Source organism: Parambassis ranga, chromosome 15 (genome assembly GCF_900634625.1).
Source record: "Parambassis ranga chromosome 15, fParRan2.1, whole genome shotgun sequence".
NCBI classification, from domain to species: domain Eukaryota; kingdom Metazoa; phylum Chordata; class Actinopteri; family Ambassidae; genus Parambassis; species Parambassis ranga.
Window position 1 is genome coordinate 14,321,816 of NC_041035.1, and position 21,901 is coordinate 14,343,716.

General features: G+C 42.7%; 3 protein-coding genes across 4 annotated transcripts in view; 1 reads left to right on the forward strand and 2 right to left on the reverse strand.

The window, feature by feature from the left end:
• LOC114447027 (serine/threonine-protein kinase MARK1-like) overlaps window positions 1-9,140 on the forward strand; it is a 25,551-nt gene extending 16,411 nt beyond the window's left edge. The window contains exons 5-18 of one of the 2 annotated variants that reach the window (XM_028422992.1): window positions 164-229; window positions 1,452-1,522; window positions 2,312-2,368; window positions 2,478-2,714; window positions 3,488-3,607; window positions 4,116-4,215; window positions 4,299-4,411; window positions 4,602-4,800; window positions 5,404-5,585; window positions 5,679-5,770; window positions 5,853-5,993; window positions 6,070-6,321; window positions 7,294-7,338; window positions 7,448-9,140. In XM_028422992.1, the coding sequence (XP_028278793.1) occupies window positions 164-229; window positions 1,452-1,522; window positions 2,312-2,368; window positions 2,478-2,714; window positions 3,488-3,607; window positions 4,116-4,215; window positions 4,299-4,411; window positions 4,602-4,800; window positions 5,404-5,585; window positions 5,679-5,770; window positions 5,853-5,993; window positions 6,070-6,321; window positions 7,294-7,338; window positions 7,448-7,793 (2,021 nt within the window). In that variant the 3' untranslated portion in view covers window positions 7,794-9,140. The remainder of the gene's footprint in view (window positions 1-163; window positions 230-1,451; window positions 1,523-2,311; window positions 2,369-2,477; window positions 2,715-3,487; window positions 3,608-4,115; window positions 4,216-4,298; window positions 4,412-4,601; window positions 4,801-5,403; window positions 5,586-5,678; window positions 5,771-5,852; window positions 5,994-6,069; window positions 6,322-7,293; window positions 7,339-7,447) is intronic. The other variant, XM_028422993.1, reaches the window with a different exon arrangement.
• LOC114447028 (leucine-rich glioma-inactivated protein 1-like) lies at window positions 9,132-14,098 on the reverse strand. Its single transcript, XM_028422994.1, has 9 exons — window positions 13,839-14,098; window positions 13,358-13,722; window positions 13,099-13,170; window positions 12,613-12,684; window positions 12,456-12,527; window positions 11,822-11,893; window positions 11,218-11,387; window positions 10,978-11,142; window positions 9,132-10,867 (listed from the first exon to the last, which is right to left on the reverse strand). Exons 2-9 carry the CDS (start codon window positions 13,543-13,545, stop codon window positions 10,050-10,052), a joined length of 1,629 nt encoding a protein of 542 aa, XP_028278795.1. The 5' UTR covers window positions 13,546-13,722; window positions 13,839-14,098; the 3' UTR covers window positions 9,132-10,049.
• A 2,763-nt stretch (window positions 14,099-16,861) lies between these two features.
• LOC114447265 (cone cGMP-specific 3',5'-cyclic phosphodiesterase subunit alpha'-like) lies at window positions 16,862-21,803 on the reverse strand. Its single transcript, XM_028423433.1, has 21 exons — window positions 21,306-21,803; window positions 21,023-21,175; window positions 20,666-20,755; window positions 20,444-20,584; window positions 20,291-20,365; window positions 20,143-20,207; window positions 19,985-20,051; window positions 19,851-19,898; window positions 19,591-19,740; window positions 19,335-19,478; window positions 19,175-19,240; window positions 18,945-19,091; window positions 18,759-18,866; window positions 18,563-18,672; window positions 18,299-18,487; window positions 18,119-18,226; window positions 17,980-18,043; window positions 17,830-17,904; window positions 17,670-17,753; window positions 17,447-17,585; window positions 16,862-17,367 (listed from the first exon to the last, which is right to left on the reverse strand). Exons 1-21 carry the CDS (start codon window positions 21,771-21,773, stop codon window positions 17,327-17,329), a joined length of 2,532 nt encoding a protein of 843 aa, XP_028279234.1. The 5' UTR covers window positions 21,774-21,803; the 3' UTR covers window positions 16,862-17,326.
• Window positions 21,804-21,901: the final 98 nt, after the last annotated feature.

A 21,901-nucleotide genomic window follows, 5' to 3' on the forward strand; every position in this document is an offset into this window, starting at 1 on the left:
TCAACAAGCTAATGCAGCATTCTTTTCCAACTTGATTATTCAGTTCTTGTTAGTATTTTCTGATTCATTGTTCATTGACACGAGTTTTAAACTCAGCTAATGCCCGCGAGTCGTGGTTTGTTCATCTCATTTACCGTATTTGATCCTGTATCTTGTCCTGCAGTGAAACTGTTTGAGGTGATTGAAACAGAGAAGACACTTTATTTGGTGATGGAGTATGCCAGCGGAGGTGAGTAACCCTCTGAATTTGTGAGCTGTTGTTTGATTTTGTGAATTTATCTAAAACAAGGGAAGCAGTCACAAGTGTGTGTCATAGTTTATACGCTCCTATAGTTTTACAAGTTTAAGCCGCCACTAATGTAATAAAAGTAATGTAATAACAGAAAATGAGAAATGAGAGATTCTAATATATGTAAGTGGAGACAAACGTCACATGAACGACTATAGGTCAGAATCTGCTTGTCCTCATGTTCAGAACCATTGCAGAAAGTATTTGTGAAACAACTGGATCTTTATATTAGTAAATGTGATATACTGACTATGGGACATCAAAGTCTATCTCTGTTGTCAAAGTAAGGCAATGGAACCAGTGTTCTGTTGGTACTGACCTACAGTTAAATATTTGGATTGGAGAAGCCCAGTTGGATTTGGAGGAGAAGCCCAGGGGTGTGTGATCAGACCCAAACTTTGTCATAAATGAGACAGTATGAGATTAACACCAAGTTTTTTTTTGCTGATGACACAAATTGTATTTAATTTGTACAGTTTAAGTCATTATATTAATTATCAAATGACAGCAACTGTCAATATTGGGAAAACTTGTGTATTTTAAATGGAATTGACAAACAAAGAAAAATCTTTTATGCTGTAAGTGAAACTAATTTCCTCAGGGCAGTGATTGATCAGGGGAAACAATATATTGATATTAACATTAAAGGACAGTTTGTATGCAGCAACACTCAATAAATCTAGCAACGTATCTTCATGCACACAGTTTTCGTGATCAACCTTTAAAACATTTGAATATTTAGAAGTTACACCAAATAATTTCTAAGGCCTTCAGTATTAAGTTTGTTACAAAATAATCCTTAGAAAAGACTGTATGCAAATGTTTTCAAAGAATATATAAGAATAACTGTGATAAAACTGTGATAAAAACATTTTCCCCTTTTGGTTTCCAAATAATTTTTTGAGGGTTATAAATATTGATGGATCATTTTTGAGTAGCTTTGGCATGAGGGTGTATATTGAATAAGAATTGATTCTGTATGGGCAGATGTATTATGGGTAATACATAAAATATTCATCGCTCCCGCTCGTTACAGATCTATAAAGCCCCTCTCAACTCCTTTAATGTAAAACAAGACATTTGGTGATTTCCTCCCAGTCAGCATGAATATATGATCACAGTAAGACTTGCTGAGAGTCTCCTGCATGTGCTCCCTGTACAGGAGAGGTGTTTGACTATCTAGTGGCTCACGGCAGAATGAAGGAGAAGGAAGCCAGAGCTAAGTTCAGACAGGTGAGTCATCTCTGCTCGCACCTCTGTCGTCATTCCATTACTGTTTTCAGGAGGAAGACTGCATGCACCAAGATCAAGCCTCGTCACTGACTGCAGAGGAAAGACACGGTACACATAGTTAGGAACTAATTCCTCACAGATGCTGCTCTGACACCTAGTGGTGCAACAAGAGCAGATTCATTCATACCCACTTAGACCCTGAAGATGAACAGACATGTAATTTTCTTTTAATTCAGTGTAACATGAATAAGATCTCTTTGTTGAACCACTTCATGTTCCCTCACTGAAGCTGTTAGATGAGTCAGAGGAACAGTGTGTGACACCGTGTGGGCAGTTTGTGTGTCACAGTGCAGCTCTAAATCCAGGAAGGTAAACGTGTCCGTGTCTGAGTGCATGCAGGTGGGAGGCATCTGTCAGGAGAACAGAGTGTTTTCTGTTTGATTGATGTCGCTGCTCATCTGGCATATGTTAGTGACATTTCTTTATCAGCTGCCATGGCCGCTGCATAATGTGTGTCACAGTATTACAGTCGTTTGGACACAAGAGCTCCATTGTGAAGCCTTTCATATACAACAACAGATTGAGAATGTAAACTGCAAATCAAAGATATTTCCTTTACTTTTATTTAGACTTATGAAACATATTATCTACGTGTTGCTGCAGCTGTGTGTGCTTTGTGTCCATGTTGCTCTCGTACATTTTTTTAATGTCACTGCAGCTTGCTGTTCTTTCCTCTCTTAATATTTAATGTGCTTATAGTGTCCTAAGTTGTGTCTGTTTGTGTTTCAGATTGTGTCTGCAGTGCAGTATTGTCACCAGAGGAGGATAGTTCACAGGGATCTAAAGGTGAGCATCTAAACTCTTCACACTTTCATGATATGATTTCTCTGGTTTAAACAGCTGTGTTGTGAAGTTAACAATCAATGTTCCCACCCACACCCTCTCCCCACCACAGGCAGAGAACCTGTTGTTAGACGCAGATATGAACATCAAGATAGCCGACTTTGGCTTCAGCAATGAGTTCACTGTGGGCAGCAAACTGGACACGTTCTGCGGCTCCCCGCCATACGCAGCTCCTGAACTCTTTCAAGGAAAGAAGTATGACGGCCCGGAGGTAGACGTCTGGAGTCTCGGGGTTATTCTTTACACACTGGTTAGCGGATCATTGCCCTTTGACGGACAGAACCTGAAGGTGAGTCATCAGTCCATCAGTCAAATGATTAGCATCAGACACAAGCAATAAAAATATTATTTCTATCTTAAAAATATTATTCAGTGTGGATCATACTGCTCTGCTTTCATATGTATCATATGCTTGTGATCGCTGTGCTTTATATTTAGGAACAGTCCTTCTCTGCAGGACATAACATGTTGAACAACAATTGAACAGCACTGAAAGTGGAACTAAAAATACAGCCCGGACATTCTGTTACTGTCCAAATGCCTACAGGCGGAATTCTCCTCTGAAAACCTTTCGTTAATGGAACTAAATGCATAATTCTGTTTGGGTCTCATTTCTGTGGACAGCAAAGCAGATTAAAAGTGCTGCAGCTTGCAGACTGAAGTTTGTTGGGTGTGAACTCAGGTCAGTCTAACTGAGTTAGGATGTTTACATGCATCAAAAACAGAACTGGGTTACTTGAATACCAAATTAAGAGTGGAATTTCCTGTGTCTGCTGCTGACACTGAGGGGATGAATCCATCCTGCTTTAATTATACAGCAGTTTTAGAATATTTAGTGAGTGCAGCAGGTCAGCTTTATATGGTGGCTTTATTTAGACACTGTTTTTTTAATCATATGGTAAAGTTGTTGTTCAAACAGTGCAGGAGGAGAATTACAATTGGACTTAAATCCACTTGTTGGCAAGGAACATGATTAACTACAACTAATTCTTCTCTGGATCTGTTGCTAATCTGTGTTGTAATTTGGTGTTTTCTTCTTCTTCTTGGTGTCTTGGTGTGCAGGAGCTGAGAGAGAGAGTCCTGCGGGGAAAGTACCGTATCCCTTTCTACATGTCAACAGACTGTGAAAACCTGCTGAAGAAACTGCTTGTGCTCAACCCGGTCAAACGAGGCAGTTTGGAGGTATTTACCATGGTGTTGCTTTGCATTCATGTATCTTTACAGCTGTTTGCTCTCCATTCAGACAATGTTTCTCACAGCTGCCTAGAGTGCCCTAATGGTTTTGGAGCAAGATTGTTGTGCGTCATCCAAAAGCACATAATTGCGGCTGCTGTTGTTAATTATGAACCAACAGAACACTCCAATTTATAGCCTGTCAGATGGAGCTTGGGAAACATTATTCATCTGAAATCAAAGTGTGGTCTTGCATAATTCTTAGATGAAAGCAGTCAGAGATTCATGCAGCCTTGTAAAGAAATAAAACTTAATTAATTCAGTTCTCATGTGATTTATCTGTTTTGTGTCCTCTATTGGGGCTGAAGATTGTTTTAGTTTTGCAACCAATAATTTGTTGTCAATTTGATTCTCACTCTTTGTCACCCCGGACAAAGATGCACTGCGCTCAGATCCAGTTCAATAGTAAAGATTTCTCCACAATTGATCACAGTGTTGTCGTCCATTTCTCACCTAGCAAATCATGAAAGACCACTGGATGAATGTGGGTCACGAGGAGGAGGAGCTCAAACCTTACATCGAGCCTGAGCCAGACTTCAGTGACTCGTCCAGGATAGGTGAGTGCACGTGTCAGTCTTGATCATGTGTTGGATATAATCTCTGAGATAATTCACATTTGACTTTTTGTGTCCTCCGTCAGAGCTCATGGTGACGATGGGTTTCCCTAAAGATGAGATCACAGAGTCTCTACATAGCCAGAAGTACGATGATGTCATGGCCACATACCTGCTGTTGGGCAGAAAAGCACCAGAGGTGATTCTTCTTTCTTTTTTTTTGTACTGATATCGTCCTGATGTTGTCATACTTAAAGGGATAGTGTTGTTTCCTTATTTTAGCCACCTAAAACATCAGACCCATAGAGAACATCACAGTACAGCAACTCTTGATCTGTGGGGGACAATCAGTGTTATAAAGACATCACATCCCTTACATTATGTTGCAGTTTGAGGGGAGTGAGCCTCTGACCAACAGCATCCTGGGCCAGCGGCAGCGACCGACCAGTGACATCAACAACAGCTCCAGCATTTCTCCCGCCCATCCCAAGGTCACACGCAGCATCTCGGCCAATCAGAAGCAGCGTCGCTACAGTGATCATGGTGGGGATGATGATGGTGGTGGTGGTGGTGTCGTAGAGAAGCCAAGTAAAGTAACCTCGTCCTTCCCAGCTCTGAGCGTGCTGCTAGCTGCGTGTTGTGTGGGGGGAAGTTACTCTCAGTCACTGATGATTGGGCGGTCAATCTGATTCCAGTATGTCTACCCTGCTGGTATGCCTCTGAGAGAGTCAGATAAAGCTCAAAAATCTTCACATAACTGTTAGATTGGCGACATGAATCCCAGGCTGACTGGTTAGTTTAGTTAATGTGGCCTAATTTGCATAAATTGTCTATTTAAATCTTTTAAATCAGTGACTCAACCTAAACACTGCACTGGTTGTGTGTAGCAGCTTCCTCCTGTCATGTGGAGCCATTGTATCTGGCGCCATCTACTGGCTTGCTACTCTCCTTGCAGCTCCTTTAGAACCAGCACCTTAAAGCATGAGGAGGGAACAGCTTTGCTTTGTACATGCTCACCTTGGCTTCTGTAGCTGTACAACTTCTGAAACAGTGTTGTGTATCTGACAGACTGGATGCTGTGTAAAACCTTGGCTTTGGGTGGCTTTGCTTGGCACCGTCTGTGTGTGTGCTTTTTAGATAATGATTATTTATGTATATATAATCTTTTCACCATTTGTGTGTCTTCTTCAGTGGGTCCATCAGTGCCTCCGGCGGTGTCGTATACGAAGCGCGGCCAGGCGCTGAGTGTGGAAAGTGACCACAGGGAGGAGTGGGACGGAGCACGCCGGCTAGAGCTCAACACCTCAAAAGGAGATGTTCCTGCCTCACCCCTAGGGGTACAGGAGAGGAAGAAGACTACAAGTGCTGTAGGGGTGAGGAGGAGGATGCATACTTAAAGATAAATTGATTCATATTAAAAAAAAAAAAACTCAACAATGTGTTCTGGTGCTTCTCCCCACAAACAGACCAACGGTTCTATGACTCGCAGAAACACATACGTGTGTGAACGATCCTCCACTGACCGCTACTCAGCTATTCCTAATGGAAAGGACAGCAGGTCAATACACACATTCACATTTACCTATAGTATGTTGTGTGTCAGGCTGTGTGTGGTAACACCCTTTGTCTTTGGTCCTCAGTCTAACCGAGGTGTCAGGGAGCACGCCATCGACTGCAATGAGCTCCACACGACCTCGCCACACTAAGTCCATGTCATCGTCAGGGCACCCTTCAAAGAGCACACTGCCCCCCATCGATGACAATACGGAGCTTAAAGCCAGGTGAGCAACCTAACCCGAACCTCTCCAGTGTGAAGATCCAGAATCTTTCCATACATGTGGTCATCTTGCATTGCAGCTCCTCCCCCCGCGGTCCCTCCACCTCTCCATCTGCACACAGTATTAGCACCCCAGAGAAGAACCGCTTCCCCCGCGGCACCACCAGTCGCAGCACCTTTCATGGAGCTCAGCTCAGAGACCGCCGCAGCGCAACCTACAACGGCCCCCCAGCCTCACCTACACTGTCCCATGACACGGGGGCTCTTGCACAGCAACGCAGGGGCACCTCCACAGGGATCATCAGCAAGATCACTTCAAAGTTTGTCCGCAGGTCAGTGAGGAAATTAAAGAGAGTTATTAATATATTCACTTCAAGTTGTTCATGACACTACCTTTCTGAAATATCACGATTTGCAAAAATCATGCCACAGTTGACACAGGTTTAAATCCTTGTAGTAGCCTCGCACACACCCTGTCTGCATTTTTAGCACACATGCTTTACTCCTTTGTGCTTATTGTAAAACCACACTGCTTCCCTCGGTGTGACTGAGCCTTCCTCCTCCACACAGCAGTTATAGCACCTTGTGCCACCTTCACAATGGCATATCTGGTAGAGGCTCACAGCTTTCTCTCCTTTTCTCCCCGCCTAGAGCTCTGTCTTTCAGGTCGACCCGGAGGTAGGAGAACATGACGCTTGCTGCACCTGTCCCCAACCCTTTAAACAACAACAAAAAAACCTCTCTGTGCCCACTATAACCTTGGCCCATGTTTCCTTAACCCCCTTATGTACTTGCCAACTACACCACATCCTTGCCCACTGACACCCTTGTTATGCCGTATACTTTCCTCCCCTTGTGTCCACTGCCTCTTCAACAAACCTCACGGCTTTTTCTGTACTAAGCCACCGGATATGTGCTTCTAAAGTTGCGTGCTTTCCTCTCCTTACTCTCCCCCCCCTTCCTCCTCATGCTGAGCTTAAGAGAAACGATCAAGAAAATGACAAAATCAAAGATTTAGAAGCACTTTATCACTCTTTACAGACCAGTGGGGATTAAGGAAAGGCAGCGTATGGTAGATGGGATGATGCATTTGGTTAATGTGAGCTATGACAGTATGAAGCTCCCAAAGGTCACCTCATTGTGTGCTGAACCCTGATACCCAGGAGTGTGGATTCTTTCCTGGCATGATGCCTGACACCCCCCTCTGTTTCCAGGGATGATGGGGGTTGTGTTGGAAGTGGGTGGGGGACCCATGTTGACATCAGCTCAGGGAAAATAACATGTTTATTCCTGGTTTATTTCAGGGTGCCTAGTGAGGGAGAGGCCAGTGCCAGGACAGAAACACCAAGGTGAGTGCATGATTGGGTTGATTTAACAGAGAGTCTGTAACTGAGCTGTGCCTCCTTCAGCATCTCTCTCTGCCTTTTCCTGTCTCCTCTCTCTTTCTCTTTGTTTTAGGAGTACATCTGGTGACACCAAGGAGGAAGGTGGCCGGGACTCCAAACCCCGCTCGCTGCGCTTCACCTGGAGCATGAAGACCACCTCCTCCATGGAGCCTGCCGATATGATGAGGGAGATCAGAAAAGTCCTGGATGCTAACAGCTGCGACTACGAGCAGCGCGAGCGTTTCCTGCTTTTCTGCGTCCACGGCGACGCTCGCCAGGACAATCTGGTCCAATGGGAAATGGAGGTGTGCAAGCTGCCCCGCCTTTCGCTCAACGGTGTGCGCTTCAAGAGGATATCAGGCACGTCCATCGCCTTTAAGAATATCGCCTGCAAAATTGCCAATGAGCTCAAACTGTGACAGCAGATGGAGTCACTGTCGGTCTTTTGGGTGAGCTCTAGTTACAGTCTCACCTCATCACTGGATTAGTGTTGACTTTACAGGACAATATTCAGCACTGAAGGTCCTCGCCGTGCAGAATCAGGGTGGACTCGGCTGGTAATGTGCAATACTGGCCACGAATGTACTGTACAGGGTAGTGGATCAGAGAGATATTGTGAGGTTTAACCTCTGTGACCGAGAGATAGCAAAAACAGCTGACACCCCCCCCCCCCCCTTCTTTCTTTTTCTTCCGTCCAGCCCCCTGTCTCTCTCTCATCAATCCGCTACTCCATGTCAGAGGACACATTCATGTAACACATGCAGTATGCAACTGAAGATGGCCATCCTGCAATAATGTTTTCAGTCTCTCTCTCTTTCTTTTTCTAAACGCCTAATCTACTCTCCTCGCTGAATAACCATTAAAGTTACTGTAAGCTAAAATAACCGCTTTTCCACCTGTGTTAAGTCAGTATATAGATCAGGCTGGAGCCCATACTAAAACTATGTAAAAAGAGAATTGTACTGTATGCATAACATCTGCAGGTACTGTATTGTATATTGATTTTACGTTCTGTACAGAATTTTACTGTCAATACTGTCTTTTTCATGGGACTTGAGTTCTTTCCTAATAGAATTGATGTCTCTTAGAGCATTATTCTTTCAGTCTGTGAGGTTGATTTTTTTTTTTATTTCTTTTTTTTTCTTTTTTTAAGAGCCACCACATGAAAATAGTGTTTTTAATTTTATTTAAAGAGCACTAAATTATTTTGTGGAATATTAAGGGATGCGTTCCCTTGCCTTTTTATGTTCTATTTTTTTGCCTATGGAAAAGAAAAAAACACTAAGTTGCACCACATAGACTTGAGTAGTAACTTCAGTTAAAACTGAAAATGTGTTCACTTTATTTTCTCTCAGCAGTAGGTAGGTGATTTTTTTCGGAGATCCTGCTGCAATTGCACAAGTTTTCCAGGGTGATGTGTATGAACATGAGAGTATGCACCTGTATTTCTTTCATGTTAGTTTGGTAGTCCCCCAATTTGCAAAAATAAAGGCACGGATTACATCGGGTTTACTTTAGAAAACAACAGGACGGCGTGTCAGAAGATGCATGAAAAGAGGAAAGAGCTGCAGTTTTCTAAAGAGCCTGATTCAGTCCTGCCACCAGTGTGATTGTGCGACTTGTGTATCTCCCTGCTTGTGTTTTTTTTTTTTTTTTAATTCAGCGGATTTAATTGTATTTATTCCATTACATTGTAATGTGCTGCTTTGTAGATTTGAGGCGTGCACTTTGTTGGAGAAAAATAAAAAGGATTTTATTTGTTTGTATTTATTTTATTTGATTTTTGTGTGTGTGTTGTCAGCGTGTTACACAGAAGCCATGTCATGCCACTCGAGATGAAATGTTAACCTTTATTGACTCTGTATTAGTCCTAATCATGATACAACAGATGTGCATACATGTTAGCCAAAGGCAAAGCGTTGTGAACAATATCCTTAAGATTTGAAAATAGTCCCAAACATTATGAAAAGCTGTATTTTCATAAACATTATACAAACCATGTAACAATAAAAATGTAAGTCATTGGGATAAACAGGTAGACTCTTACACAACATTTCTGCTGATATTTTTGAAAGTAAAATTATCTTTTTAATTCATTTATTCTCTGTAACAAATGTAGTATCTGACAGCCGTGGTCCCTCTTTGAACTTACAAAAGCTTCATGTACAAATCTCTTGCCGTACAAATGGAAAGACAGAAAAGTGTAAACATTTCATTTTGGCAGATTTGATCAGTTAAACTTGTTAACAGGTTAAAAAGTTCCACTTTAGTGTCACTTTCTGTAGATAAATATATGAGATTACAAATGTATAAACAGTGTCAAGTGACATATGAACACATTTAAAACAAAACAAAAAAGTCCAGTGTTAAGATTTCATGGCTTAATGAAGATGGATGCTGCATTAATCAGAATGGGACGGCCTGAGTGAGGCCCTGGTCATGCATTTAATGACAACATTACTGAGTCTAATCCTAACTTGAGAAGCATGCATTGAACTCAACATGCATCTCTGACAAGTTGAGATATTAATCTTTAAATTTACCGTGCATGTTAATGGAAGATTTAATTAATAAAAACAGCAATGCCTGCCTTTCTCAAGTTAGGATCGACGCTGTCAGAGTTCACAGAATCTGCTGCCACAGCCTTTTTTTTAGACACTAAAATAACCAGTCACTCAGTTGCTCAGATCAATGACCATGTGCTCATAGATCTGAGTTTTTCCTTTGAAGCTTGAGGCCAGCAGGAACTGACGGTTGTCTATGGAAACAGGAGAGAAGGCCCTCGGAGCCTGGATGTTCAGCTCCTGGAAACGAACAAACTCGCCCTTCTTGGCATCCCAGCGGTACACCTGGGTGAAAGAGTAATCGCTGCCCAGAATGGCATACTGCCAGCTGCCCACAGCGAAAGGCTGGAACACCATGGAGCCGCGGGAGGGCATGGTCTGCAATTCTCTAAAGAGAGCGCCGTCCCAGCGCATCACTTTGGAGTCACCGATGAAGCGTGTGAGGCAGATGAAAAGGTCGGATTTGACCTGGAAGTGCTTCACAGCGTAAACGTCCTCCATCTCTGGGATATCGGTGCGCCTGTCAAACAGCTTGGTGCTTTTGTTCCACTGGTAGATGACGGGCCTCTGTGAGCTGCTGGACAGGATCAAGTGTGGCTTGGAAGAGATCTCCATGTACTCCACGTCAGTGTCACGGTACCACTGGTGGAGGGACTGATGAGAGTAGAAGCCGTTACCGTTCCACTTGTAGATGGTGGTGGACCCGGCTTTGGAGCTATCTGCTATGACGAAGAAGGACTCCCCGTCGATGCGGAACGTCTCCACGTCATTTGGTTTTCGGATTCGCAGGATGTCGATGCCTTGCAGCTTGATGAATTTGTTGGCAGACGTGTCACGCTTGTAGATGTGTGAGCCACCAAACAGCTGAGCCACAATGATGAAGAGCTGGTTATCAATGACCAGCGGTTTGCAGATCACTGTGGAGGTGCCTAGAGAGAAGAACATTGTTTTGTCTTTGATACGTGACATCTAAGGTTTCTCCCTTGTTTTACTCACATCAACTTTCTACCTGCCAATTTCTGAAATGATTTTCACTTACTGTCAATGTCGTCAAAGTTTCTGAACACCATCTCTACGTGATCCCACTCTAGAAAGCTGCACTTCCCAATGAAGGGCTGGGCAAACACCACGAACTGGTCATTCCCGAAAGTAAACGCCTCCACCGATATAGATTCAAACTTCATTGACTGGTATGAAGCAAACTCTGTGAGAGAGACACAGGCTTAAAATAACAACGAAAAGCCAACAGACGCTAGGAGAGTATCGGTTTGTGCTCCACCTGTGGTGATGCAGTCGAACGACTGTGGCACCAGGTCGTTGATCTTCTTGTCCAGCTGTGAGGCCGGGCCTTTACAGTAAATCTGATCCATGGTGGCGTTCGTGCTGTAGATCCACTCCACCAACCATTTCAGCTTACAGTCACAGGTGAACTGGTTTCCCCGTAGGTCTCTGCAGGAAGAAAACCACCAGACTAACCTCCAAGAAGCTGTCCGAGTGGACGCTCTCCATCTCCGAGGTGTGACCGTGAGCTTTGCTCTCTGACTCTACCACAGAGCTTCACTTTCTTTCATTTACATCTAGAGAAGCACTATAAAGGAGAACTGCACATCTCCAGTGGGTGATAGATTGCAAACTATCTCTCCTCCTCACTGTTCCATGTAATTTTAATGGCGCTAAAAGCACCAGCTGCCCACACATTTATCAAGTCTTGGATGAAGTGAAATAATGATCCAGTGCTCTATATATAGATGCCTGCACAGAAGAACCCATTGTTCACAAAGACATGCAATCTTATGTAAATGATCATCTATATTATTATTATTATTATTATTACTACATCTGAACCTCTTGGTTTGAAAAATAATAATAAAACTCATACTTACACTTTTGTTAAGGCCTCAAGACCCTTGAACAAATCTTTGGGCAGAGTCTCCAGGTTATTATAGGCCAGACTCCTGATGAAGAGGAAACATATTTGCTTAATGTTTGCATTTAAAGTGCACCTCCCCCTCCCCATCAGTCTTTTCCTAATGCTGGTGCAGTTATGCAGTGTTTCTTCACAGTGATATGTAGACATGAACACTGTTAGTTGCACGTATTTGCCACCCTGGAGAGTGAAAGCAGGAACATTGCTTATTGTGAGTTTGAGATAACATAAAGCTATTTTTACTTCTGTCGCCTCAGCCATTTTATAGCTTGCTGTGCAACAAAAAAAAAGGCGAGAAAGGAGTTGCTGTTGCGTTATTTTAAATATGACATCACCTTATGGTGAGTTGTTTTTTTGTTGCTGTTTAAAATGAATAATGTTTTGCTGTAGTCAGTGTTGAAACATACAGTGAATATGTGGGAGGATGTGCTTTATAATCATATTAACAGCTGCACAGTGCTGCAGTGAATGTCTATAATATATGCTGTGTGATAGACTTGTCACTATTAACCGACTTTACATTGAAATCAACATACTTAGAGCTAATTTATATCTTGGTTTTTGCATGGAAGTGAGAAATGCGTACTCACAGGTGCACTAAGGTTTTCAGTCCACGGAAAGCATTTGGTGATATCGACTTGATTTGGTTGTTTTCAATGAATCTGAAGAAGAAGACGAAGAGGAGTTAGAGAACTGACAGCTGAAAGCAGAAGAGGCTGCCAGGATGAATCTGTGCCATCTACTCACAGATACTCTAGATGAGGAAGACCGAGGAAAGCGTCCTCATTTATGGACTCCAGGTTGTTGGCTGTGAAGAGGCTGTGCAGAGGGGACATGGGGTTTTTATTACAGACTGACCTGACTGACAGACAGGGATCGATGCTCCACATGTTTTCAGGCACAATGTGACCAAGTCAATACTCCACCCCATGAGACAAGGAGGGGGATTCCCTCTTCAAAAGAAGGAGGAATTCCCCACAAATAGATCTCAACATGAAACCAAAATCTGATTTCAAACATGCACAGAAACATTTATGTTTTTTATTTAGACGGATTGTTCGTGGCGGTCATTTAGGAATATTTGGACAGCCAATAGCCACCTATTCTTGATGTGATAATGTACAAGCATCAGTGCAAGTCTTGAACATTAAACATGGCGTTGATAAGCTCACTGGGGACTGACAACATGCAACAAAAGGCTGAAGAACACAAGGCTCCGAACAGATTTCTCACAGGAGATGCAGGGCAGGCGTGTGGATGAAGCTCTCCTTCGGGATCTCAGTGAATTCAGACTTGACGAAGGATCTGTGGGAGAAAAACACGACACACACACACACACACAGTGTCAAGCTTTGAAGCATTGACTGCGAACACTTATTGCAGTCCTTGCATTTCTCTGCAGCAGAAAAAACGGCGTCTTACAGCACACAGAGCCATAACCGTGCCCTGTGGTTCGTGTTTGTATCATAAAAGAATGATAAATGTGACTTACAGTGATATGACATCGGGGGGAAAGCTGCGAGGGATCAGTCCTGCGCTTTCGCACAGCGCGTTATCTTTGGTACATATACATGATGAGGGACAGCGGGGCTGCCTGGCTCTCTTGCTGTCCGCTAAAAGTAAAACAGACGCCAGCACAAGTAAGCCAAGCCATGGCGATCTTTTGGGTGTCTTTTCCATTCTTGCGAACCGCGGTGGGCACGACTTGCGCGTCGAACAGCCCTGCACATGAACCAGGGTCCCCTGCTGCTGCCTGGAGGCCAATAAACGACGCGCTGTCCGCTCTTGTTTATCTCCGCCAAGTGCCGTGCGCCGCTGTGGAGGTGATTAAACCGGGCGTCCCGCGCGTCCACGGCGCTATAATCACACCACACCCACAGACAGGAAAAAAAAAATCTATATCCTGCGTGAGAAGTAATAAAAGAATCTAATCAAATCTAAGGTGCTGTAGGGCCTGAAGCTCAGGAAAATACCAGCTGGCGCGGTGACAGAAGCGGTGTGAAGGCAGGTGGGGATCCCAGCGGGAGCAGACGGAGCATCTCCATCCAAAACCACGCCTATAGCATCTCAGCGAACGCTACACACTCCGCGCGTGTGCGTGTGTTTTTGTGTGCTGGTGTCAAGCTCCTGGAGGCTTCCGTCCAATAGGCAACGGAGCTGTGCAGTTTTTTTTTTTGGTGAATCAGCTGGAGAAAATGAAACCCTGACATGAGGCAGCGGATTGCTGTCTGTGTGGCGCAGACGCACACCAGCTTTCTATGCGGGAAGCGCGTGGGAAACACGCTGATGAAGATTTGCTCTGACTTGTTAATACAAGGCGTGTGTGTGGTTGTGTGTGTGTGTGTGTGTGTGTGTATGTGTTCTTACATGTTCTCAGAAATGTGCGCATTTGTGGTTTATTTCCTGGTTTGTGCGCGGTTGCCATGGCGACAGCAGGATGCAGAATGATTCTGACCTGTGCTGAAGGGGTGTGGGGAAGCCCTCCTGTCACACTGACATCTGCTCAGATGAGCCCCATCCCCCTCAAACCCACCCACCCACACACACACACACACACCCACACACTAACACACACTAACACACACACACTAAGGTCTTCTTTCTGCTTCATTAAATCATGATTCCTTTAAAGGCACATCAAAAAAGGCCAGATCCTTCTAGGATTTACTGCTGTGAAACACACACAGTTTCACTGCAGTGTTCTCGTCTTCTGTTCCAGACACAAAGGCCTTCTGTGAGCCCCTATAAGGTCTTCTTCAACCATCTAATTTCCTAGATCCCTCCAGAGCTGTAAGATTAATATGTTTACTCAGTGCGGCAGGCAGACCTGCATGCGTCAGACCCTTCTGGGAAGAAACATGTGCTGGGCTTTTTAAAAGGTCTCTAATAAATACTGCTCTGGACCTCCAGTCTCTCTCGCCATCCCTAATGTGATTACAACCATTTGATATCCAAAGCCAGTTTACCATGATAATACAATTTTGCTTGTGGAAAAAGAGGATCAGCATTGTGCTCTGGGTAAGAGATGGGTGAGACAATGAAGCTATTATAGGCAGCTTCTTCTGCTAAGAGGAAACTCATGGACACGCAGACGCTTTTTATAAGCAGCTATCAGTCTAAACAGAGAACACTGGATATTATTGTTGGGCTACAACATGATGGGTAGCCTCTACATAAACGTCACCATTCATCTCCAGAATAGGGCACAGATTTCTCACTACAGTTAGTCTGGTGTTTTGAATTTGAAATTTGGGGTTCGAACTTCACTAAAACCCCTTAAAAAACATTTTCATTATTTTTAATTATAACTTATAATTATATTATATAATTATAAGCCAGTTTGTAGGTTTAGTAAATCTATTTTTTAAAGACATTATTTGCTGATGAGCCAATAACACCACTAGAGGGAAATGTGGAGCTAAGATACAGCTGTCATGGCTGCATTGATTTATGATCTTTTAAAAATTCTGTCTCTTAACCTCCCAACCTTTTATTTTTTAACCATAACATCTTTTAGTCCACACTTGTGTCCCCTCTGATCTTCTTTACTAATTTAAAATGGTTGTTTTGTATTTATAATAAGCTAACTGAGTGAAGACTCATTTTGCTGGTTGACCCCAGGGTTCTCAGTCAGTCCACAAAGCAGGCTTACCTCTCCCGAAGTGACTGCATGGCTTTTGTAACTGACATGCTCTCTGCTTCTTGTATGAACACCTGCTTGAGCCAGTCATGACCAGGATGATTATCTGTTGCACGTGTTGTCTCAGCAGTACATACCGGACACTACCAGTTACAGTTTGTATGTATTAGTGATAGCACACTATGACAAGTTGGCTTCTTATCTCCTGTTTTGTCTTCTTTTTTTGGCTTTGAGAAATTATGGATCAAAGAAGTTGATTGTTGGTGAAATCATTTATCATTCATTCACTTTAAACACAGGAGTCCTTGTCCTGAGAGATGTATTGTGCAATATTCTCTGTCAAAGAACCTATTGTAACTGTGTGTGGAGTAAATTTACAGTCCATCCATATTCATATGTTATGAGTATAATGAATGACTTTTCTAAAATGGTTACTTCTGGTAAGTGCCCCTCCATCCTCCATCCGCCATCAGCATTGATAAATACAATGTGGATAGATCACAAAATGCTAATAAAAATGTCACATGTGACACACTGGGAGAAGATGAAAAAGGACAAGTCAGAGTAAAGGACAGCTCGAAGGGTCGTCAATAAAAACATATTTTCCAAAAATGTTACTGAAAGGCAGGAAGATACAAACAGATATAAGCTGTAATATGTATAATGTGTTTAGTTCTATAGCAGATATATGTATACATGTATAAATAAATGTGTGAAAGCTGCAACATGTATAAATAAATGTGTGAAAGCTGCAAACGCAGCTCCAAATCAGTCACACAGTCTCCTGTAAGCTTGTTAGCAGTTGATTGAAAGGTGATGTTTAGTCGGGCCAGGTCTCCTAAACCCTTCTTTAGCTCATCTCAGCAGTGAGCACAGTTTACACACAGAGCCATGTGTGTCAGTCATGGAGTCAATCAAGGCTGCAATCTACTGTCGATACAGTCATCTAAAGAGTATGGTAAAGGTAATACAGCCCGTCTTAAAAAATAAACAAAGTGACTGTTTCATTTCTGTAACTACAGATGTTCCCACATGCAAAAACACAGGCTTTCCATCATTTAAAAATATATTTCATTTACATTATTTATGCTTTACATATAATGCTATTGCACATTTATTTAGTATAAGTGAAGCTATACTTACATGATACAGACACATTTCCTTGCATTTCTTGAGACTTAAAGATCTTAACAAACAATTCATTTCAACATAATTAATAAATAAGATGTTGTCTCACAGCCATGTCTCTTGTCTATTAATGTTTACATATGACTCCAGAAAGGTTACACTTCCTGTTCCAGTAAATAGGCCTACCACATATAGTGTGGACAGGCTAACTTATGAGCAGACCGGCAGTATTTTTACTTTATGTAAGCAGGGGTCTTAAAATGGAAAGCCTCGGGGCTCGAGCTGGCTTATAACCAAATCCAATTTTGTCAAATCTTCTTACATCTCCCACCCATATGCTTGAAATTTAAAAGCCCTGCTGCAATAAAAGAATGCACAGAGTTTAATCTCTACAAAATAACAGTATTTTGTTAAAAAATGTTTAAAAATCGTACATGTCAGTGCATTATATTTGCAGCCTATTTTTTCAGTTTAGTGAATGTAACATCTTTATATGCTGTATAATAAAATAAACATATGTACTCCTCATTCTATTTAAAAGACGGTTTTATATAAACAAGAATAATGTTGAGGAAGTAGCTTTCTGTTTCAGAGGTTAGAGGATCTATATATTCCAGCATATAAAAATAACACTTAAGGGATCTTGCACACTCACAGGTATCCAAACATTCGTCACTGCTTCTTCGTCTTCTTCTAGCAGACCACACACGTCTTTGATGACTTCCCATCTTGAGCTGTAAAAGGAAAAACACAGTGAAAGACAGGCTAAAAAACACAGACACATAATGAGTGGAGAGTGGTTAAAGTGCTTACCACCTTCCAGCTTATTCTTCTCGCCTTCGATGGCCTTCATCTTGGCCTCATGTACATCGGCGAGGGCTTTCCACTCTCCTCGATTGGTAGTTAACCCCTCGAACATGGGGGTAATCTCTGTGTGGAAACGAGAGAACTCCTGCAGAGAAGCACAGACGTTAGTGAGGAAAAACAACACATGGATTTATTAGGAATGATGTGCGCGGAGTGTAGATCTTGGTACCTTGTACACAAAGGTGCAAACAAAGTCGATGAAGCCGCACTGCATTTTGGGTAGCTGGTCAGCGTGATTTCTGTCCATCATCGGCTGAAAGAAGAATGATGATCATTATTATAAGTTCATGACTTCATGGTATGAACACGGTGGAGCACGGTGCTCTTACAATTGGCTGCTGATCCAGAACCGTCCTTTCCAGGTCTCCCTGCTCCCAAAATTCTGCTGCCACCATCAGAGCGACCTATGAGCAACAGAGCGATGAGAACCGATGCCTCAAATGTTTACATCTGATACACATCTGAAGACGGTAACACACCTTGCTCTGAACCTCCCATGGCTTCGTAATGGCTGACAGATCGCAGGCTGTCATCATCATTGCCCTGCAGACGATACAACACAGGTGAAGGACAAGTATGTATTGACAATCTTACCTAAATAAAAGCTGGTGTATTTACATAATAATTTCCTTCCTGGTTGGATTGTTAGAGATGTAGTTGATCCTTTCTTTTTCCTCTGGCATTCCTTCGCAAGCATCCACAATTTTTTGGAACATTGTTCTCTTCCTGAAAAATTAGAAAACTGTCAGACCCATTTTATAAACTGTTACTTCCTCAAAAAAAACAGTTGTTCCTTACTTGAAATAGAGGGCCAGATCAGTAGCGATTATGCAAATTTCAAAGAGATGCTGCACAGTTTCGAACTGACGCTTTTGAAGGTTTTGGAAGATGTTCAAGTCCTGATCCTCCATGAGTGTCTTACTGTACTCAAGATGGTGTCGCTCCATCACTGAGGAGCCGTGCAGTCTTGCCAGTGGCGATGCACTCCTACAAAAGTTGTGATTCTAGTTTTATTGTGTGGTATTCAAACATCAGTTTGCTAACTGAAATAAAAAAGCATACTTTGTCTGGTAAAGATTGTTGGTTCCTCTGTGGTCAATATCGTGGCAGAATCCAGCAGCAACCATGGCAAAGGCCTCAAGATCCGAATAATACTTCTTTATTTTACCTGTCTGTTGAGGAGAAGCGAGGATGAACATATGCTAAAACGAAAAAGTGGAACACGTGAAAGGAAAACATGAGAAGCACTCAGACCCACCAGCAGCAAAACGAACATGGTCTGTCCGACGTTGAAGCCGTGCCTCCAGTTGTGATAGGTGATGTCACGGTATCCTTTCCGAACTGTGTACATCCATCGTGTCAGGATCTGCACAATGAAAAAAACAATATGGCTGCATTTAACTCTGGAAATGTGCTACAGACATAGTGTCAGGCAGGACTGTACCTCTGCAGGGACTTTGAACTTCTCCACCACCCCCAGCTCGAAGAAGCAGCGGATGCCACATTCGATGAGTTCCAACTCAGACAAAGGAAAGTCACTGAAGCGGAATTCAAGCAGCTCCACCTTTTTGGCGTCAGGAATTTTGGCTTTCTGCAATTTGAAAACAATTAGGCAGGGGTTACGATACAAACTGTGCTGTGCAAAACTGAGTCCAGACAAATCACAGTGCTTACCAGCAGTTTGTACATCTCCTTCTGGTCACAGTCTTCTGGCGCAGAATCAAACTTCTTCAAAGTGTTCTGTGGAGGAATGACAGTTACAGTCAAAAGGCAGCTCTTCCTGTCTGGGATAATAACAATAATAATAATCAGCATAAGGGGGGCAGCATCTCACCAGAATACTCTGCACATCATTTGGTGTTGCCTTAGTCTGGTACATGAGAACTTCTTGAGCAATATCTTTCCTCCACTCCGTCCTGTTCAGTTTGTCATATGTATCACTGTTCAGGGTGGACCAGCCAAGGAACTGCGTCAGAGCCTAGTAAAAAAACAAAACAAAACTGAAAGACAAACATGTTCTTTCTCATAACCTACAGAACTTCTTATATAGAAAGTAATATACGGTATTAGAAAAGGACATTTCTGCATACTTCTGTGATTTGCTCATCTTGTTCCTCAAACGGTTTTCCGTCTTTTCTGTTGTAAAAAGTGGCAACACCGACAATTTCTTCCTTCTTGTTGACAATGGGGAGGGAGAGGACATTCTTAATCTTCCATCCAGTCTCATCCACTGCTTCTTTCTGTCAAACGTGTCCAAAAACAACATCCAGATTCCTTATATATTCGATTCGAGTTGTGTTAGCCAGATGCAATACTGGTCACTGGTCAGAGAAGAGAAGGAACCTTCTACCTGAAATGCAAAGAAGTCATCTGATGGAGCATTCATCATGTTGCAGATCTGGAGGAGAAAAAAAACAGTTGGTGTCATGAAATACTCAGTAGGAGGTATTCTGTATACAGTGTGCACTAAATAATGGAACTTACAAATCCATTCTCAGCCACATATGTTGGGAGTCCACTGACCAGAGCCCAGTGGTCTGCAGGAGGGCCACTGTGAATTTAAAGCGGAGGATCTCAGGTTAAAATAACATCAGATCTAAATGATTACAACAGACACTGTACAAGTGAATCATGACACCTACGGGATAACTTTAATCTCTTCTTTATCCTCCAGTAAGTAATCAATAATCTTGTAGAAGTTGATTTCCTGTTAACCACAGGAGAGATTTAATTGGAGAAATTAGTAGTAATTAGGTTTAATGTCAACAACAAACCCAGCCCTTGACATACTCTGCCATCAGGTGTCTTGGGGCCTTTGTATGGTTCTTGATCTCCAAGTTTGATCGGCCACTCATCAAAGAATTCCTGGAAAGGAAACAAAGATTTCACGTCACTGTGTGTGTACCATGTACATGAAGCTGAGAGACTTTTTTCCCCACACACCTTCTCTTTGGTCATGTCCAGAAGTCCGACAGAGTACCTCTCACATTTGATGTATGTCCTCACTGTGTACAAGGCCTTGTGAAACTGCCTCTCAATATCTGTCAACTCTTCAAAAACTTTGCTGGCTGACCACAGCAAGACCTGCAAAGAAATTCATCAGGATACACTTATTATTGATGTACTATAAGTAAATGGATTTAGTCTCTCATAATTATGTTTTACCTGACTTCTCCTGGATTCTACATCCCACATGTAGGCAGTGTGTGCTTGGAGAATAACCACAGAGGCAAAGTTCACATATTTATTGAAGAGCTGTGATAAAAGAACAGATTATATCACTTTATGTCTCACATTCCCTCGCAGTGTCCATGTCTAAAGGCAGATTACAAAAAAAGGATCCCATGAAAATATGTCAGAGCGTCTCCTCCCTAACTGGATTATAAATTCAGCTGTCACCCAGAATACCAACGCAGGTCAGAGACAGGGGGTTTAAGCACCCTCTGCAATGTTTTCAGCTTCTGTCTCAGTCAAGTGCAGATTTTGCCTTTATGGATGCAAAACATCGTTTTCTGTACTCACCTCCTGATCACTCTTGGAGAATTCATCTGCACCTTGTTTATTGAGTGCCATGATAACACCAAGGGGTTCCTTTCCATTCATAACAGGAGCAGTAAGCATGCATTTGGTGGTGTAATTGGTCTGTTTATCCACAAAGTTGCTGAAATGAGAGTCCTGAAAAACAAACCAACATAAATCCCAGGTTAGATGCAAGCTACACAAACACAAAGTCACAACATAAAACTCCTATAAAATGCATGATCACTCCTTCAATTAAGAACCAACTGTCTGCTCATGTGCTCACCTTCTTCACATCAGGAATATTCTGAGGCTTCTTGGAATGTGCTGTCCATCCAACAATTCCCATGTCAGTGGGGAAAAAAATCTCTACATTTGGGTTCACCAGGTTTTTCTCAAATGGAGAATTATGTGTCACATCAAAAAGAACTGTGGACAGCTCAGGCGTTCCGTTACGAGCCCTGTGGGTGAAGTAGCTGCAACGATCAGCCTGGATGAGTAGAGCGATCCTCTGAAGAATTTTATGCAGGGCTTTCTCCATTGGGGCACTGCCCTGCATCTGCTTTAGAAGCTCAAAGATGAGCTCAGCCTCTTGGATGCTGGAGACATCCTTGTAAGAGGCTGTGTCTTTGACCTGGACCTGGTTGTTGAAAGCAGCAGTGATCACATCTGCCTTGATTTTCTTTTCAAAGTACTCCTTAGCAAACTGTGGATTGTTGTCGAGGAACTTCTCCACACTGTCCTTGCTTGCCATTTTGTCCAAGTTTGGATGAAGGACTCCGTCTAAAAGATGCTCCCCTCAGATAAAGGATGCTGGATAGAGGAAGAACAGAGCAGTGTCGGTGGACTACTGGGACATATCCCCAACTCCTCTGTAGACAA

Excerpts from the sequence above, each read along its gene's own strand:
- LOC114447028 (XM_028422994.1), bottom strand. The coding sequence starts at position 13,545 with ATGGAAAAGACACCCAAAAGATCGCCATGGCTTGGCTTACTTGTGCTG. Across the intron at positions 12,528-12,612 it reads CTTCCTCATCTAGAGTATCT|ATTCATTGAAAACAACCAAA; the intron begins GTGAGTAGATGG and ends CTTCTTCTTCAG. Across the intron at positions 11,388-11,821 it reads CTTGAGGCCTTAACAAAAGT|AGACCTACGGGGAAACCAGT; the intron begins GTAAGTATGAGT and ends TTCTTCCTGCAG.
- LOC114447265 (XM_028423433.1), bottom strand. The coding sequence starts at position 21,773 with ATGGCAAGCAAGGACAGTGTGGAGAAGTTCCTCGACAACAATCCACAG. Across the intron at positions 18,673-18,758 it reads CCATGTTCGTTTTGCTGCTG|ACAGGTAAAATAAAGAAGTA; the intron begins GTGGGTCTGAGT and ends TCTCCTCAACAG. Across the intron at positions 17,368-17,446 it reads GAAGAATAAGCTGGAAGGTG|CTCAAGATGGGAAGTCATCA; the intron begins GTAAGCACTTTA and ends TTCCTTTTACAG.